General features: G+C 34.4%; 1 protein-coding gene across 5 annotated transcripts in view; it reads left to right on the top strand.

Moving 5' to 3' along the window:
- The window catches only part of LOC112046487 (teneurin-a), an 84,957-nt gene that overhangs the window by 7,373 nt on the left and 56,280 nt on the right, over nucleotides 1-21,304 (top strand). For 4 of the 5 annotated variants that reach the window (XM_052882008.1, XM_052882006.1, XM_052882009.1 and 1 more), the window contains exon 2: nucleotides 13,326-13,628. In XM_052882008.1, the coding sequence (XP_052737968.1) occupies nucleotides 13,501-13,628 (128 nt within the window). In that variant the 5' untranslated portion in view covers nucleotides 13,326-13,500. Of the gene's footprint in view, nucleotides 1-13,211; nucleotides 13,629-21,304 lie in introns of those variants that run through there. The other variant, XM_052882010.1, reaches the window with a different exon arrangement.

The following is a 21,304-nucleotide window of genomic DNA, read 5'->3' as shown; positions in this document are numbered from 1 at the left end:
AAATGCGAAGTTTATAGAACTTTCGATACCAATAACCATTTTTAATAAAATTTATGTAAGAGTTATTTTACACAAACATATTACTCATAAAGTTGGAGCTTAAATTCAAGGCCACTGTTTAGTTTAATCCCGAATCGAAAATATTTTGACGTACAAATATAGTCGTATGCTCAGCCATAACTTTCGGATATGTGCGTCGATATCCAAACTTGTTTCTTTACTTATAAAAGTAAGCATTGATAATAACCAAGTAAGACTAACATGTGAAGATTATTGAAAAACGATGAAGGATTTTACATATTTTTCGTTGATATTTTAAATATTTAAAACGGTCATCTATGCTAATATTATAAAACTGAAGAGTTTGTTTGTTTGTTTTATTGAACGCGCTAATCTCAGGAACTACTGGTCCGATTTGAAAAATTCTTTCTGTGTTAGATAGCCCATTTATTGAGAAAGGCTATAGGCTATATATTATCTCCTTATTCCTACGGAAATGGGAACCACGCGAGTAAAACCGCGCGGCGTCAGCTAGTTTCATATAAAACAAGTAAATGCCTCGAGTTGCACAGATTTTTCCATCAAGGAGTCTTGCCTCAAATTCAAATCTTCTTCGAAAATCTACTTAATTTTTTTCTAAATTACAGAACCTAACATTTTCTTTAGTTACTTCATGTATTTATGCATAAATGTCAGTTTGTAAGTCGGTACTTTGTGGCGCTCTAGTTACGAAATGCGTGGGCCAATTTTAATAATTCATGCAGCATTAAATTAGTCCATGTAAATGTCACTAATGTTATAAGTTATAACTCTTACCAATTAGGTATATCTATTATAGTAGAAAAAAATGTCAACGAACTCCATAAAAAAAGAGCTTAGAGTTTAATATTAAAATGTTTTTGGTTCGAAATTGTTATTCATTTTCATAGCATGACTAAACGATTGTCTTAAGGGTTTGAGATTTTTAATATTATTTCTTATTTTACTTTTAAGTAGGCAGATAATGTAGGATGATTACACCACTCTGGTTTTATTCAACCTTGCAAAATCTTAAATAGATTTTTAGATGGCTTTCAGTATAATTAAAAAAATATTAGCTGAATCTTTAAATATTATTCTCCTTTAAATACCTAAGCGAAAACCCTGTATAAAGTGTGGGTGCTATGATTGGCATTACCCTAGACTTATCTAGACGAGACCTGGATTATCGCCTTCGAAAAGTGCAAAATCATTCATAGGGCTGTATTCTTTTAAACAAGATCTTCAAAGCGATTTTGGACCTGCATAAATTTAATCAATTTTGTAGATTACCAAAGAAGTCTGGTAGGGCATGTCTTTTTTTAGCAATGTCTTAAAAATCATTTATATAAATCGAATTACTATATAATTAACAAAAATACTTAAAGGCCATTGGATCAGCTTGCACACGGGAGGTATATTGTAATTATTTTATCATCAATTTTTAATATTGTAATTTTTGGAAATGATTATTATTAAAAAAAAAACTGTTGAGTTTCATGCCAGCTCTTCTAAGCAGCTTCTGTCTTCCGATCCAATGGTAGTCACTATTCAATACAAACAGACAGACTTGACAAGCCAACCTACTTGAAATCATTTTGAATTTTATGAATTTCATGTCCGTCCACTTAATAGCTTTTGACTTTGAGGCTTTCAAATATATTAAATTCTTTGGAATTCATGTTGAATTATCCGATACTCGGTCGCTGTCTATCACAAGTTCCTCTTCTATTAACTTTGACGTGTACGCAATTATGTACTCAGAGTAAATTGCTGGAAAATTCGTCGATAGTTAATGACCAAGTCTTACCGTGACACGTGATGGAGATCGCTTGCCAGTTCACACGCTGATACTGCTTGGTTCATGACAAAAAATAAATAACATCTTTAGAAAAACTCATCCAACCTCAACTCATCACCTTTAAGGGGGTGTCGATTTTCATCCTCCTCCTAGTTAGCCTGCTTCCATCTTAGACTGCATCATTACTTACCATCAGGTGAGATTGTAGTCAAGGGTCATCTTGTAAACAATAAACACAAAAAAAAAACATTAAACCAGCTAAAAACTTATATGTTTATCTCGCATAACTGTTATTATTTAGGTGTACCTTGTGATTTCACTCATGTAGCTTTTTCTATGAGTTGCAGTTGTAATATTAGTAGATATAGATAAAGATTGTGTGTCACGGTGTTTGTGTTAACAGTCCCCTAGAAAGGCCGACCGATAGTTATTGCGTTTTTTGTATTTTTTGTATATTTGATAGGTATGACCCGTATACCCCCATTTTGTAACCAGTATTTTAGTTTTTTTTTAGTCTCACATTATTCATGCAATCTGTCGTGAGACATTCAGCGGGATTTTAAGTAATTGTATTAAGGCGTGTTAGGTGCAAAATCCAGTGATTTGCCCAAATATAATAATGTAGTGTCTATCTCATGACATCTTGCGGTGCTCGTCTCTTGAGCCTTTTGAAAGTTGTACCAGGTTCCTTCATCATTAGGTTCCTTGCAAGTTGATTGTATGTTTACGAATATGCTTTTGGTATGTTTTCATTGAGTGTGCAACTTCTGTCTTTATAGTTTTAATTTTTAGTTCACATTTTAGTATTTGAGTACGAAAGATTTTTTTACTATGGTAGAGGCCAACGTTTGCCGGGTCAGCCACTTAAAATATTTAATTACTCCTGAGTTCTAAATAGCCGTGTTCTAAAGCCGTGATAAGCTATCGGAAATCATCGTGAGGAAACCTGCATACCAGAGAATTTTCTTTTTTCTCTGTGTGTGTGAAGTCTGCCAATCCGCGTGGTGGATTATTGGCCTAACCCCTCTTATTCTGAGAGGAGACTCGAGCTCAGCAGTGAGCCAAATACGGGTTGATAATGATGATGATGAGTTCTAAATATACCTATGAATATGACGGCGTACATACGAGTAGAACTCTTTATGTCTTTCATGAAAAAAGTCGCAAATGCCGGTACACATTATCTGGTCCCTTTATTTTTGTACGCCGTCACGTGTTCCAAATGAAACGACACGCACACATTGTTTGCCACGCTGGCCTAATGTCCTCAGCTAATGCGCCAGCCGACCGACAAGAGGACAATTTCCGGACTCGCCCCAACCTTGCCATTACGCTAGAAACAATTTTCTAAGCATTATAATCATTACCCACACTGGTCGACAATGATTTCGTTAAAAAGACAAACAAACTAATGTATAGATAGAGGATGTTTTTTACTCAATGACAAGTTAGTCCTTGACTGCGATCCCACCTAATGTTAAGCCTTCTTTCACACTAAAGCTTTTTAACGGACGTTAAAAAAGCGTTCAAATCATCGATCTCCCATTAAAAAGTGGATGCACAATCAGCGACCGAAAAACGTCCCCACTCAATGAGTGCCAAACAAAACTTCTTGGCACTCAATTCAAGTACTCGCATTTGTAAATTCAACCTTGAGTTCAATTCTCAAGGTATCTCTAACTACATATTATAAAAATTAAAAAGGAAATATACTAAATTTAAATTATATCTAAAGGCTCAGGCGTCGTAGAATTCATCCGAATCGACGAGTTGAATTCTCAAGGTTGAATTTGCTCTGAATTTGGGATGTTATTGAATATTAAACTATATTTAAAGACTTTTAGGCATAACTTTCTTTACCAATAATTCTAAAACTGTCAAAGCAAAATTGGCCAGTTCTTAAGTGAAATTTTCTACATGATTGTGCGTCCTTTTATTATAAGAGGTCAATGGTTCAAATACAACAAATGCATTCCCAAGTATATATTCACACGGCAGCGTTTTTAAAACACAACGCATTTAGCATTAGTAATTTTGCATTTTGTATTTTGGGCTTTTCATGAACTCTCTGTTAAGAACCATACTATCAATTTGAGCTAGAGAGACTGTGAAATGTAGTTATAGACTACAAGCCAACGCCTTGCGGTTTCACACGCGTCGTTTCCATTCCCGTTAGAATACGGGAATAATATATCACTTAAGACACTTATAAGTAACGTGGCTGTCTAGTGGTACATTTTAAATTTTCAAAATCGGTTTAGTAGATGTAAAGATTACCCCCTACCCGCACAAATTTTACCTTTAACTTTGAAATCTAACAAGTTTAAGTTGATTTTATTACCCAACTAAGGCGAAGCCAAAAGGGAGGGTTATAGATAATAAAAAATACGTATTTTAAATGCTTTCACAACATGAGCTCAGCGCCAAAGCTAAAACATTCCATGTGCAAACAGACACACGACTAATTACAAATTAGCCGTTAAAATACGTTGAAAAGCAGCAAGAATAAAAACGTATAATATAATCAAGTATCCTATAGTAGATGTCACATAAAAAATACAATTGTAAATATCGTAAGGGACGTTAATAGATACAATAATAATTAATAAGATAATAAAGAAACTGCACTGGCCTAACTGTAGAATCTGCTTTTCGAACCGATGGTAGAGTCACTACTAACTGACGGAATTAATTTTTAAAACAAAAAAACATTTACACTTATTGTACAGAACAAATTTTTTTAGACAAATCGGTCTAGCCGTTCTTGAGTTTTATATAGTACTAGCTGACGCCTCGCGGTTTCACTCACGTGGTTCCCGTCCCCGTAGGAATACGGGGATAATATATAACCTATAGCCTTCCTCAATAAATGGGCTACCTAATACTTAAAGAATTTTTCAAATCAGACCAGTAGTTCCCGAGATTAGCGCGTTCAATCAAACAAACAAATTCTTAAGCTTTATTATATTAGTATAGACAACTAACTCGACTTTCGTTTGTAAACTATATCGATATAGATTTACATAAAATTCTAGGCAAGTTGTCAGGCTTACATAAAACGGGCACCGTGTTTGGAAGAAAACCAGCAGTGCTCTTTTTACGTGATATGTCTGTAGATGTTTTTGCGAAGAGCGCATTTGTTTTGGAAGATCCAAAGTTGAACGCAACATCGTGACTGCCCCTTTCAACGCACGCCGCGTCCGCTTCTGTCGGATGTAATATAGCTCGGAGATCGTTTGATCTCTCCTTATAAAACTCTTCATACGTCAAATTAGAGGCGAATTTATTTTCCAAGATTAAGAGCCGCCGCAAATTAATAGGAAGGCTTCCTTTTTTAGCCCGACGAGTTTAGATAACAAATCTATTTTCTCAATAAAGCTTTTACAGATTCACCGCAGCAACCGATACAGCTTTTCTTCCTCGATAATACTAATAAAAACCGGATTGAGAATTAATAATAAATGAAAACGGAAAGAGTATCTATTATCATAATACTGTAATAGGTATCAATTATGATTAAGCTCAATGATGCTCCGCTCCGATCATCTTAGAAACAATATTTTAATTCAGTCAGAACAAAGGAGAAACAACAATGTGAAATATTTATTTTATTGTTATTGTAAACTTCGATCATTATTCATAAATCTACGCAGACGATGTACATCGATCGTAAGATCGTTTTATGATTGATAATGAAGCAATAGTGATCTATCGGTGAAGAAAAACATTCGCACGCGAGCGCGGTTCGCTCCCACGATAATTATGGTAAATAACGATTCCGGCAAATCACATACTCCAAAATGAGGCATAAAATGTTAGAGTGGAGGCTTGGGAACGAGACGGGCGTGCGTAATTACCCGTCGAGAATGTGGCCAAGTCCTGCGGCCGGCCAGCCGCGTCTCAACTAGGAATAAAGTGCCATGTCGTACCCTTAACTCGTTAATTACGTCTAGGAACTCAATTCACATGTTGCTGATTTTATGCGGAATTAAAGATTTTACTCCTCGAATCTAATTAAAAGAAAATTAGTAGTTGAGTTAAACTGCTCTCTTTTTTTTCTGTACACGCATTCAAATTATAAGTAGTGTGGTGAAGCTTGAGCTCAGTTCACTCTCTCAAATTATCCTTCAGTGATCACGTACTCGCACTTAGCGTACTTATTTTTTTTAAACAGTATTATATGAACAAAGAGTTGTGAAGAGTTTGCGTCCTCGGGGCATCTATTAAGACAGGAATCGTTTCCCACAGTTCGCTCTCAGCTCGTCACGGAATCAATATCGTCTTTTATTTTACGAAACGTGCTCCGCACACATGCGAGTGAGTCCCGTAACCCCAGTACTGGACCGCCTAGGGCCGTATGAGATAAAATGAACTAATAACATCGAGTGTAGTAGTAATATTTAATTGAAGCGAAAAGAGAATTTCATCTCACATTAAATAATAACCCTTGTTTTTACATCGGTCTTTAAAATCGTTTAATTGAAATCTCCCGATATTAGTTTTTCATTTACTTAATTGATTGGCTGAATCTCGTTATATAGCGACACTCTTTATAGTATCTATAGTATCTATTTTCTTAGTAAACTTAGTAGAAAAAGACCTACTTACTATAAAATATAAAATGGAAATTTTGCTTCATTCAACATTATCAGCTTATTTTAACAATACTCTACAGCCCTCCTTCCTTTTAGGAGAGAGGATATGGAGCTTTGACCCACTACACTGGTCCAATGCGAGCTGACTGGCTTATAAAATTATTTAAGTTACAACAATTACGAACAAAGATTTATTTCTGTACAAATTTTGTCGTATAAATACCTCACCAGTCCTAATATAGCAAGTAGTCTACACATGTCAAGTGTGGGGCATCCATTGACATTTTTACGAGAAGAAACATCAAACCTTTACGCCAATTAAAATAGTTGAGTAATTTTTTGTTGCGCAACGGGACGGATGCTAAAATACATTTGGGTCAGGAACGAAGATTAATTAGATACAAACTTGAGCCGCAGTGCTAATGCTGGTGTAAATGCGCTGTGTAAAATGTGTTTATTAGCTGCTGTTGTCTTGCACAGGCGGAGATCTTCAAATGTAAACAATACACAGTTAATTGCTGCGCTGTTAATGTGCATCACTGTAAAGGCGAGCAGCGGGCGAGCAATTGTTTGCAATAATAAATCTATTTATAAAGGGATTTGATACTGCGTAAATAAGTGCTTGACCTGCTTAAGCTTACCAAACGTTAACTTTAGCGTTTTTTATGTTCTGTGTAAATTACAATGATATTAATTTATATAATAGATACTACTAGCGCATCAAACTGAGACGGACAAAATGTGCATAATTTTCTTAATTTAATTTAGTAGTTTATTAAATGACGAACGTCATTTAAACAAGAACCTTATGACTAAAAATCGTCTACAATGTCGAGTTGTGTATTCAGGAAGTTTATAAACTATATATATATATATATATATATATATATATATATATATATATATAATGGAATTAAGGACAAAATTGTGCATTTGTGCGCTCAGTGGTGTAGCCAAATTCGGTTCAATTTTTGCGATGATCACCCAGGTCCGACAAAATACTCTCATTTGATTAATTTTGTCGGACCTGGGTGACGTTGTCATGTGCGTTCGTCGGCTTTTCGTGGATAATAGCAAAATAAATAAATTATTATATATTCATGATGAACTTCCGCAAAGTAACGCCTGTTTCTATCCAAAATTAATGAATATTAATAGCATTACAAACTACAAAATGAAATTTTAGAATTTAAACTATCGTGAGTGTTATTCATATTAATTGATTATGAAACACGGCTAAAACTCACGTGATATTACGTCGGAGTATGCCCGACTAGTTTCGAACCCATACGGGGCCCTTAGTCATGAGCTGGTTCTTGCATCGCAGTATGGGTTCGAAACTAGTCGGGCATACTCCGACGTAATATCACGTGAGTTTTAGCCGTGTTTCATAATCAATTAATACAAAATGAAATGTTTATTAGCTCTAAAAAGCAGAAATTTTACCAAAGTCCCGGAGCAAAATATACGCGGAAATAATATTATTCTGGAGCAAACACTACTCCTGATAGATTAGTAGAACGGAGTAAATAAAACAAGCAATAACAATTATCATTCGGAATACCAGTTAAGCTTCATAGATGGTTAATCTGTTTAAAAAATTATTCTTTCGACTTTGATTAATCACATTTCTACACCCACACAACTGGTTTTGACGAAATGTTATTTCTGATTAAACTATCACATTAATAATAGTAAGCCGCTCTTTACACTATGGTTATAAAATTGCAGAATATGTTATTATGAATTCTGTGTGAGACTGAGATTAGAAAAAGCTGATGTTTAATATTTATAGTAGGTATGAGAGATTAAATTATAAAAAAAAGTGCAAGTTTACCTGCTACTACCTCCTCAGCTTTGTTTTCTGTTGTCTTTTAAAATTAGACATCCTAGTATCTGGCTAGCTTTACAGCGGAAAAGTAAATCTGAAACGTATTAAAATGTGATACAAAGTATTATATATAAATTCTCGATTTTTAAAATACCACGTATTTATCATATAAACTAGTAGATGCCTCCGCGGTTTCACGCGCGTGGTTCCCGTTCTCGTAGGAATACGGGGATAAAATATAGGCTTCTCGTTAAATGGGCTATCTAACACTGAAAGAATTTTTCAAATCGGACCGGTAGTTCCTGAGATTAGCGCGTTCAATCAAACAAACAGACAAACAAACTTTTCAGCTTTATAATATTAGCATAGATTCTCAATTTTTAAAATCTAAATCTCACTAGATAACGACTTTCTTTCTTAAATATTCTAGTCAGTTACCATTAAAATAGAAAAAATAGACATTAAGCTTTGCTAACTGTTAACCCATTTAACTTCTTCAAAAGTTGTTCGCAAATAAATTATTACTCAATGTAGGTAGTAATAAAATGATTAAAACGACGTAGTTTCAAAACCAGGAAATGTAAACAATAAGACCAATAAATGTATCTGTAATTACATGACATACTAAGCTTTTCATTGTGTGGGTTGGTACAGCGAATTTAATTTTGAACGCCGCTCAAAGTAATATAATATTGACTCCTATGTCGAAAACAATTCAGCCACGCTTTACAATATTACAATATAAATTCATTATATGGAAACCCTACCATTATAATTGACACCTTCCACAAAGCTTATATATGTTAGATAGACGTGTATATTTTAGAGAAATCAACGGGATTATTTTACCTAAAATTGCGGGTAAATGGAAAAAACACATACATAATAATATGACATGTTGATCAGGAACATAATTACTTTAAAATAGCCGAGTTTTATTTTTTTAATAATTGAAGTCTCTTTATAGCCTAATATGACACAGATATTGGATTAGCTTACGTAGGCAGCGCTAACTTAACTAAATTATAATTATTGAAGAAGTTAAAATATTAAATACAAGCCGTCGCCTCGCGGTTTCATCTAACACGGTAACACGAACTCGGGGGATAAAATGTAGCCTGTGACACTCACAAATAACGTGACCTTCTAGTGGTAGAAGAATTTTCAAAATCCTTTAATTACCCCCTACTACACCACAAACTTTCGTCGTCATCAACCCATATTCAGATCACTGCTGAGCTCGAGTCTCCTCTCAGAATGAGAGGGGTTAGGCCAATAGTCCACCACGCTGGCCCAATACGGATTGGCAGACTTCACACACGCAAAGAATTAAGAAAATTCTCTGGTATGCAGGTTTCCTCACGATGTTTTCCTTCACCTATTGAGACACGTGATATTTAATTTCTTAAAATGCATACAACCGAAAAGTTGGAGGTGCATGCCCCGGACCGGATTCGAACCCACACCATCCGGAATCGGAGGCTAAGGTCATATCCACTGGGCTATCACGGCTTCACAAACTTTACCTCTTTATGATATTAGTATAGATGAGGACATGGTCATATGATGGACATGGACCGGTCCATCCAAGAGACCTATGTCCAGCAATGGATGTCCATCGGCTGATAATAATGATGATGATAATGATGATGATAATGATAGATTGAACCAAAATAAAGAGCAATATTATCATTTAACATTGAACCCAAACAGACCTATGATCTAAAACAACGGGCGAAGTAGAGGAAAACATCTATTATCTAATTAAAATTGTTGTATAGACAGTGGAGGTCAATAATGCTCTCAAAGCCCGTATAATCCCGTACGTGTTGAATGTACAGTTGAAGTACACGTGACTGATATAAAAAGCACGTACAAAGCTTGCAAGTTCAAGTGCAAGAACAGGCACGCCATACATCAGGTCAAAGCGCCTTGTATGCGCCCAGGCGATGGGAAAACGTCCCTCGCTTCCTCATCGCCTTATAAGAGCAACTGTTGCTCAAGTAAGAATTGATTTCTACCAGTTATAATCTATATTTGGATTGATTTCAAGTGCACAGACTTTCATCAATCGATTCGTATTTATTTTTGTACTTATATATTTATGTACAACGTTTAGGTCCATTATGCGGCATATTAAAAAAGTATATAATGACTTTAAGCTTTTTCCGTGGCTTTGGGTTTTCAGAGCATCATAATGCACTCTCAGACGCATTACAAATTGTTGTTTCTGACTTTTTTGTTTAAATATTTTACTAAACACTTTGTTATGCTAAGAAAGTTATGCTTTATTTACAAATACTTTTAGTATCATCGTTGTGCAATAACAAATGAAATTAATTATTTATCACAGTACCTGTAAATCAAAGTAAAGATATACATAGGTACATTTTTGTGAAGCAACCTCCATCACATTCGAACAAAACGTCGTGTTCCCAAAACGATGTAGGCATTTACTTAAGAAAAAACTTTTCAAATTGATCCAAATGAAATTTCCTTTTAAAGATGTTCCAAGCCGAGTGTCGTTCTAACTTGACAAAAATTTACTTCGTAAAACGTACCCCGACAAGTATGGCTCCGGGGATCCAACAAAGTTCAGTCGCTGGGGCTTCAAATTCCCTAATGTTTGTCAAACATAACATAGGTACTTAAAGCTGTCACGAAGCGCTTAAATCAATTTATTATACAGGTACTTGGCAACTTCTGAAACAGGTATCCTCAACTTATAATGTGTTCGATTACGTAATGTATGTACGAATATATTTATTACTTCGGGACTTCTATAACCATAGTAATAAATAGAGTCCTCCGCTACCAGAGTCTATCCATCTGTCTGTTCCTGATGAACTCGAGACCAGTTCTCGAACGGAAAAAACGGATTTTTGTACAGTTTTCACAAATAGATATTGTGATTTAAGTGGAAGGTTTAGGGATGAAACTTTTTCAAGGTTTTGTGTAACTTGGTAGAAATATGAAGATAATTATTGTTGGAATTTAACTAAAAAAATTGGATCCGCCTGGTAGGTTTTATAAAAAAAGGCCACTTGGATGGATATTACTCATTCATAGAAAGTTTACGAACAAAGTCACGGGCGTCTTCTAGTACTACCTATGTAAATCTTGTATGCTTCTTTAAAAAATCCATATGGATGTCTCCAAGCTTCTTTTATATTCTCGCTGTTATCCTTGTGGGATAATTCGGTCCCATAGGACAGGTTTTACATAATTTTGTCGCAACCCTTTGTATCCGAGAGGCGATGTAACTGTTTTTGTGATATTTTACGGCGTAGCAGTCGATTTAAATTAACAAACATTCAATAAATCACGGATGGCTCTACAATTTTTGCTATCGCAAATAGTAATTTTGAGGAAGGGTAACGAGTTTTCAAAACAAACATTTCAATGAGTGAAAGGGTAGGTGATGTACGTAGGGTTGTCACGAACTGCGAATAAGTACATGATGGTTTTTGAGATTTTGACTATTTATTTATTAATTTACATCCTTAATGTACTTTTAATTTTTATTTGTGCCACCATCATAGTTAGACATATGTTAAAGAAAAGCTAACACTAACATTAATTTAATTTGGTTTATTGTTTGATACCGCAAATCCAGTTGCAACAACGCTAAATAAAAATGAAATTATTTCATTATTTTTCTCATAGCTGGCTTTACTTGTACATCTATCTCTATATGAATCTCTGTCTTTCGGAAATTAAGATAGAAAAATCCCATACGTATAAAATTAGCACGTTTGGCAAAAAACCACTTAATGTCAAACACGTTTTATTTTACGAAAGCGACTGTGTTAGTCCAACTAAACTAAAAAAATCAATTCATAGTTCTTAGATTTCATAGTCTTTACAAAATACAAATTTCTATGCAGAAATTACTTTTATATTACTTAGCTCACCTATTTAAATATTCCAATAAAAAAGTAAAAATTGCCAAATTGCTACTTTGGCCCTTTTGTGGGATCCATGGATATAGTAGTTCTTGCTAGTAATTTGGCAACCCTAGGTAACCCGCCTGTCGTATTTGTCATGAACAATGTATGGGGGTAATTGTTTGACATGCAAAGCGCTGAGATCAACCGCCGCCTCTCCTATAGGGAGTGGTAGTGCGGGAGACGGGACCATGTAGGTACAATCTACGTAAGCCCACACTACCCTACTTACAGCTTGCATCAAATATGAATTTGCCATTTGCTTAGGGCTTAGGAGACGCCATTTCTTTCCTACTTTATATTTATAAGTGTGACGTCTGCTTATCTGTCTGCATGTGTAATATATGAGGCGTGGATAGATCGGTGAAACTTTCACAGCGATTTATTAAGTATGGTAACCTTTTCACACTTTTAGGACAGTTATATTAATTAAATGTTGTAGACTGATAAAGAAATTATTTAATAATGATTTAGTCATTTTGTTAATAATAGAGAAATTTTGTAACAACACTTAGGAAAAATTTTAAAATTTATACACAACAAACGATTTCTGTGTAATCTTTGATAATGCCATGAAGTCCTAGTCTTTAGGATTTTATCTAATTAGCTTATTGCTAAATATATAGGTATAAAACATTGTTATTAACTACGACTTACTACTCTTAGTTATATAAAATATTCTACTACCTATATTTAGATTTACCCCCATTATAATATACCTATACCCCCATTATAATATAGATGACAATATATTCACAATAAAATTCCCCATAAAAAAAAACGTTTTGTTCACACTTCATACAATGCATATTCTTTGAAATGAATTTAACCGCATCACGTCATGTTGAACACGGGTCGAGCGGGCGCTTTTCATTCGGTTGCGTCAAGTCTATTACTTGCAATGTGCCGTCTTTCGTATGGTCCGCATTTTTTGTTCGATCGCCTAATAACTCGTCGAGCTTTTATGGCACCTCGGCGCGAGCGCAAAAACTACAAAAGCTTAGGCGAGGGTCGGCGGTACCGACGCGGCGGGCCCCGCAGTCGCGCCGACGTACCCGGCAAGAATAGCTGTGTGCCCGGGCACCGACCGGCTAACCACACACATAACGTGACATACGGATATTTCTTTTCAGTAAAAGTTCCTCAATACAAACAATGTTGACCTCAATGAACGTTTAGACAATAGAGTTACTCGTAATGTGATTGAATAAATACGTTCGTATAGTGCAATGATGTAAGTGATAAAGATTGATAGTGATGTTGGGGAAGACCGACATATAGTAGTGCAGTGGACTGTTTGTGGGCAAGATGACGATGAAATCGCTTAAGTACTGCGAGCGGGAGGACATGATGGACGGCTTCAGTCCTGTGCCGCCGCCGCTGCCTCGACGCCAACCCGTCAGGAACATCTATGCGGAACCCTTCGTAGACCCTAGGTAAGTCAATACATTATGTCTCTTACCGTCAGTGACGTGCACATCATAGAGACATTCCTACCCTGGAGCGTCGCACTGAGAGAACTTATCAAAAAAGGTATTAAAAGAAAAAACTAGAAATGTTACCTAAAACTAAACAATTTGAACTTTTTTGTGTTGTTTTGTGATACTTTGTTTTATGGTTACTTTGGATCGTACTCCTGTGCACGTCACTGATTACCGTACCATTTGTATTTTTATCTAACTAAAACATAGACAATTTTTCCTTTTTCCTCGCATTTCTGTCTCTTATAAATTTTTTAAAATTTTTATTACTTTTTTGTACACGTGAAAAATTCTTCTGTTGATTTTGATTTTTTACCCAGCAGGTCTTTCTGTTCCATATGAATGTTTAGTATTATCTCTGGCTTTTCTGCCCCCAAGATTTCCTTAACTTCTAGATAACTTATGAGTTAAACAATAAGTCTACTTCTGATATAAATATAAGAAACTGATAAAAATGCAAATGGTGCCTCGAGGTGTGAAAATTAACATTATGATTAATATAGATATCAAGATCACAGGTAAGTACAAAATAATCATCATTGTTTAATTATTTTTTGATTTTTATACTGCAATTGCTCTTTGTATTTACAATGTAATGGCTTGATTTTAACTATTAAACGATCACTTTTCAATTTTAAATCACCTAGGTTTGGTACTTTTCTTTTTTATAATTCAGTAGTTTCATACTCAAACTTCAGATACATCTCCGATCTGTTTCCTCATATACACTAGAATATCTCTATACTACTATAATATACATATAAATAAAGTCTAGTTAGTCACACCATTAATAGCTGAAAAAAAGATGGATAGTAGAATTTTCTTAACTATATCAAAAACAGAATGAATATTAACACCAATTTCCTCGGAGACAAAGTCACGGTCGTCGGCTAATCACGCTAACATATAAATGCGAAAGTCTTTGTGTAAGTGTGTATGTTTGTTCCTCCTTTGATCTGCGGCTACTGAAGCGATTTGGCTAAAATTTAGGATGAACATATATTTTACTCCGGATTAACACAGCTACTTTTCATCCCGGAAAAATCTATGGTTCCCGAAGGATGTGTGAAAAACTAAATTCCACGCGGACGAAGTCGCGGGCGTCCGCTAGTATAACATAAAACTAAAAGTAATCGTACGCGGCGAGATGAAACACACGATAGTAGCTGCCCGTTGACATAAATGACTAAACTTTGATAAAGCCGGCTTCATTCAAATCCCAGTGCAGAGCAAACGTAAATGATCTCACAAAGGACTACTTTAACGTCGCATCAAACTAAAACTAGTTACTTCTGAGCCAGCCATTAATGTAAACACTAATCCGTCTTCTATGAGAGATAACTACGGAGAAATGGAAAATAGATAAACTCGTTAAGTAAAGTCGAAGGTTGTTATATCTGCCTTATGTTATGAATGTCATTATCACGCCTTATATAAAAGAATAACAATTATAGTATTTAAAATAACAATATTACTAATCAAAAAACAACATGCTTCGTCAGCTGTAAGTACTGCTACTTGAAACGTTATAAAAAATACGCAATTGATTTTAATAGTCATTGAAGTAAAAGCTTTTTAAAAGTTAAAATATGATCTTGCCTTTTTTAATTTACCTTAATAATTCTTGATTTGTCTGACGATCGAAATAATAAAGTAAGACTAACTTGAGTTTATCAGTGGTGGTCAGTACTGTTTGATTTTGTTTTATCACTATATATTTTGATACTATTAGCATCTATTAAGATTTGCATTTGTTTATTTTAGTGTATCTGACAATGATTATACTAAATATCTTAGGGGTCAAACAAATATATACTTCTGTAGATATGCATGTTACTACAAATTCAAAGTACTTAAATAAATTAACATACAACGTTGTTACTGGTGTACCTACTAGTATTATGGAGGTATGTAAGTACATAGCGTGACATGAAATGTTATTACCAATAATAAACGTTATAGAATCTGAAATGAGGAAAACGTTCATTTTATCGACTGGTTGAATCAATTGGCGGCACTTGTTTACTTTCGAACCCCAACCTTCTGCCCTCCCCTTGTAGTTGCACCCACTCGATGTGGCTCTTCAAAGTAATAATAAACTGCCTGAAGCCAGAAAACATCTATTTCATATCGTACGGCTATATAAACATGAAGCGGAAACCCCACAATACTCCAAAGACCACATAGCATTATTAAAGTAAGGCTTTACACAAAACTAATTCGGAGCCTCTTATTTGGCGTGTCCTTTGGGAGTTTGAGGTTAATATTATGGTTTTCATTTCACCGAATAGGGGATTAACAAAACAACGAAATTCATAATAAACCCTAAGTAATTTATAGACTAAAAGTAGTTTTAGGAATATACGAATAAATAATAAGTAATTCTGAGAATCATATTGTAATACGCTCGAAAAGGTATTTATGCATATTATAGTACTTTGCAATGGCTTTTGTTTAATAATTCTAAATAACAAAAAGCTTACATTGATACTTTAAGCTCAACAGTAAGACGTGGGCTGAGGAGTAAAAGTTCCTAGGTTCAATTTTATCCTAGTGGGAATGGAATGGGAATATTGGTAATATTTAAAATCTATGGCAAATAATATTTAAAAAAAAATTACAGTTGCGTTATTCAAATACTTACTCCAACCATCTCTTCTCTTAAATTATAAGATGAAAAAGAATTATTCGCGTTTACAAAAAGGTTGCTATTGTTATTTTTTTTTATAAATAAAAATTAAAATACAAATATCATCATCATATTACTCGTAGACACATCACTTAATTGCGTGATATTTTTATCATTGATGCTTTGCCAATAAGCTTGTATTCCATGCATATTCATAAGTGTGCTAATGGTCGTCTGTAGACTAGATACCATCGCAGCGAATGTGCGTTTCTGTGTTATGTTTTGTCGTAAATCATATTTTTCTCTTGGCGCACGTCTGCCGGGCAACACCGTGGAGCCGTTACGACCATCTGCGACACCCCAACTGCCATTCAGCTTAATTTCGACAGATTCGAGGGCGAATATCAGCTAATATTACAAGACATTCAACCAAATGATTACAGACCACATATTAAACAAACTTCTGTCCTCTGCTGAAATAATCTCTAAAACACAAAACTCTACAGTGGCGAAAATTAAAAAAAATATGTGCAGCATACTGGCATTATTAGGTTCGGACTTATTATAAACAGTAGAACCTAGTATACTTACGTAAAAAGTATTTAAAGCATACGTAAACTATGGCCGGGTTTCAACTTGCTTCTATACATTGTAATTACCACAACAATGTTGTGGTAGCGTTGAGTCTCTACAAATAATCTTAACCTTGAAAAGCAAGCTTACTTGAAATAAACGAATTGGAATTTATAATACGACATATTTTGATGTATTAAGTAAATTCATTACTCTTTCCAAACCGAAACTAACCAATTTTAAAACATAGAATGTTGAAACATTCTACAATGCTGGAAGTTTGAAAAATTATATCAAATTATTTATATATATAATTAGCATTTCTCCGTCCATTTTACGTAAACACTAATCTGCCTTCTATTAAAGATAACTACGGAGAAATGGAAAATAGGTATACAAAGGTTATGGTACATATCTGCTTTATGTTACGAATGTCATCATCAGGCCTTAATGCAACTTACTTAAATTAAAAAGAAAATGGAGTATGTATACAAAATATATTTGCATTTTAAGTTGGAAGTTATAATATTATATAAGTCCCAATTATTAGTCAAAGTTATAAAGCCAACAAAAATACGCAAAGTATTTACAAGTCCGTAAACACAAGCTAAGTTTCAACTTGCTTATAAGCAATGTACACACCTTTAATGCAGTAAAATTACAACAATGTTGTAATTTGGATGAATAAAATTACAAGCAACTCTTCTGAAGTCGCAACAATATCAAAGTTGAAAAGTTTAACACAACGGAGGAATGTTGCTGTTGCTTTCGAATGCAACAAAGAATAAATTACGCTGTACTCTCCAACTTTATGCAAATTAATAGACATTATTTATTATCTCAAAGAAGGTTTATTTTAATGCAAGAATTTTATTCAATTCTTCGTATAATATTTTAAGATGTGCCTTGTTTTTATTTAGATACAATGAGACCAAATAAACCAAACAATATCATACTTTAACCACAGAATACATAATTTAAACTAACAGTTCAATTGATTTATTTTAATGTACTGTGTTGTTTTGTACTATTTCAAATATCTAAATTAGTACATCAGTGGTGAGGAGGTTAAGTATAAAATTCACGTTTATTAAAGTGCGAAGATTTTATTTCTCCTTTCAAGAAATTCAGGAGGGAGGAATGGCTAAAAAACATACTTCAAAAAACATTCAAATAGACACTAGCAATTGGCTCATTAACTTTAATATAATAACTAATATGCTTTTTTAAGAATGACTGAGGTACAAACCAAAAAGTGCTGATTGTATTTTGTTTTTACTTTTTTGTTTAACGAAGCAGCTCGTATTTCCAAACAAGTGGGAATATAGTTAATTTATTGTAGACTCTTGTAATGACAGCAATTTGACATGGTAGAACGATGATCGATAACGGAAATTGTATCTGAGGTCCCTGTGTGAAGAACGTAATTTCCTTTACAATGTGTTAACAAGGTCTGAATACAAGTTCAAAGCATGTGACGGTTAAGTGCACGCAACAATAGTGGACAGATAACATCGAGGGTGCCCCTCGAGCCGTTTCAACGAACAAAAACTCATCTAAAGGTGAGAAATCTAAAACATAAACAATTGTAAAACAAACAATATTGCTAAAATAAAATACTCCCATGGATTCACTTACGTAGATATATTTATTCATTATCACTATAACAAAAACAAGAGCCGTAGAGACATATTATGAAGATGGTAGATATCATTTGATAATAGTGCAAATTTTAGGCCATAATCTATCTCTATGCTAAATTTCATTCAGATAATCATGTGGGTATACGGTTTGTAATATAATGTATGCTAGTTAAAATACTGTGCCTTAATAGTTCCACGATTTGGGGATATTTGGAAAAGATATTTTCAAATGCACTTGCTCTAAATAAAGAAACGAGTCTGTAAATTTATAATACAAAGTTCCTATAATCAATGTTAATAAATGCATGAAATTATGCATAAAACGTTTTAATTTCCATTATACCAAAGATGTTATTGCCTCAATAAAAATATTTTAAGTGGTAATGATTTAACCACAAATTTAATTATTTTCTTAAGATTGAATATCAATATAAACTTCGTCCTTCAACGATCTTCTGAACGATGAAAATTGTAAGAGTTTCGACATCAAATATTTGCACAAAAGGAAAACCGTTCAAGCAAGAAATCACTTCAATACATTCCGGACAGCCCAAACACGGTTCACACATCAAAGTCCAATACAAACCTCAAATTAGATCCTTCTTATTCAAACACAGTTCCTACTTATTGAAACTTTGAAACCTTTTTCTTCAATAAAGGATTTTTTTAACTACAAAAACTAATGTTATAATTTAGAATGGTGCAGGTGCTACCAATATAAAAGTGCCCATTGTAAATGCACAAGGAACAAGAGAGTTGAAAAAATTACATATATTAATTTGAGCACTTTGAACTTCAAGCGTCAGTGTTACACTTGAACCGATCAAAAGGAACATTATCCGAATACAGTGATGGATTGTTTTGAAGTCTCGGCCAACATCTTATTAATAGGTCGAATAATTAGAGGAAACGCCTCATCAAATCGTACCGTGTGTCCTGAGCGGCGTGCTATGAAAGGGGCATTGAGTGTGGGGTACTATAGTCCAATACGATTCGTCCAGGAAATTCAATTATCTTCTTTCGACGTTAATATGTAATATCGACACAATCATTTCATTAAGCGGAATCTTGGTGCTCCAATCGCACATAATTGGCTCGGTCTAATGAATCAATTACGAGCATGCTGACATCACATGCGTCTGGTATTTGCCTCTAATCCTAATTTTCGTTCTCACGACAACAATCGTGGTGTGTCTGCTTCTTTGTCATTTTATCTATGTTTGTATTTTGGTTTTATTTATTATTGTGCGATGTGGTATTTGGAACAAAGGATTAACCAGGATTACCCGCAACAATTCCCCTGTCACGAAGTTGGACATAAATCTCTCGAGTCGACGTCGATCGACATGTCGTGTTCCCACTGCACTCTGCTGTTATCACTCACACATACAAAAACGTACTGTCACCACCGATCCTTTATACTTATCTATTCCAGCTTTTGTAAACAAACCACTTTTCGTTTGAATAATTTACCCGGTGAGGTGAGGCTCTGAATACAATGACTCGGCTGTAATAGTTTCCGTTTGAATAAGAGATGGCCATTGTCTCTACAATATTGATTGACTTCGTCGTCTCCGCTTCATAGATAGACAAATATTGTGTTCCACAGTAGACAGTGTTTTTCATAGCTATGAATATGTATAGAGAATAATTGTATCTCTAGACAGGATATACGGATGTTAACGTTATTGATTTTATAGCGAGCATCTATTTCGGGATGATTATCGTGCCATATTTCAGAGTTCAGTGAACGCATTCTTGGATAATGAAAATCTAAATATAGGTTGTAATATTTCGTCGTGTCAGATGGTCGTCGGATCGGTGACAGTGACACAAGCTGCAGTGGCGTCAGCCCCGAGGATATAATATCTCGTCAGATCAGTGAACGCTTATCGGCTGTGTATTTTAGTTTAACTCGTTTTAAAATAAACAAACTGCCGTACTGTCCGACTAAATACAAACACACTTTGACACTGGCTCCTATAAATAACAGTAGGCAGCTGGCATGACCGTGGCAATAAGTAACGTCGACGTATCCTTTGCTTGAATTTATTTATTTCCTTACTCGAATATTTATTTTTCGGAAGTTTATAATCGTCTCACCCTAATAAACCGATTCTCAAGTAGGTGCAAGTAATTTAAAAATGAAAGGATCAAAAATCAATAAATAATTAGATATGTACTTAATTTCGCGTGGTACGAAATATAAATTCACGCAAAATTGTTTTGAAAAAAAAATCTTTAACTTTTAAACAAAATTTAACTTTTGAAAAAAAATCATACGCTACCCGATATCGGGATTCATTTAACACAAGAGCACAAACTAATATAATATTCAATGGCTCCAGTAACTACTTCAAGCAAACTCTAAAATGTGTTAAGTTAATACAACTTTCTTTATTATTAACTATGTAGTGCACCCTATGATGTTTTCTTTATTATCAAGACTATAGTGATTTACATTCCACTTCGACGCAATACTTGAGCAAATTTTTAAACAATGAATGTTGGATGATGAATTTAATAGTGCAAGTTCTTTTGATAAAATACCTTGTTATCAATAAACTATTTGAAATGTAAAATTAACTGCAAACGGAGGAAATTCAGTTTGAAATGCACATATTTGGTGAGTTAGCTAAACAGACCACACAGGATGGCTCCATTTGTCTAAACCCAAACTCCCCGAGAGATAACAAACGTGCAACGCAATGCTCTCCGTTCTCCGCTACACTTATCTAAACACTTAACACACGCCATACACAAACAAAGCGCCCTAACTCACTTTT

Source organism: Bicyclus anynana, chromosome 6, assembly GCF_947172395.1.
Source record: "Bicyclus anynana chromosome 6, ilBicAnyn1.1, whole genome shotgun sequence".
In the NCBI taxonomy this organism is placed as follows: domain Eukaryota; kingdom Metazoa; phylum Arthropoda; class Insecta; order Lepidoptera; family Nymphalidae; genus Bicyclus; species Bicyclus anynana.
This window is presented reverse-complemented; position numbering and strand designations above follow the sequence as displayed.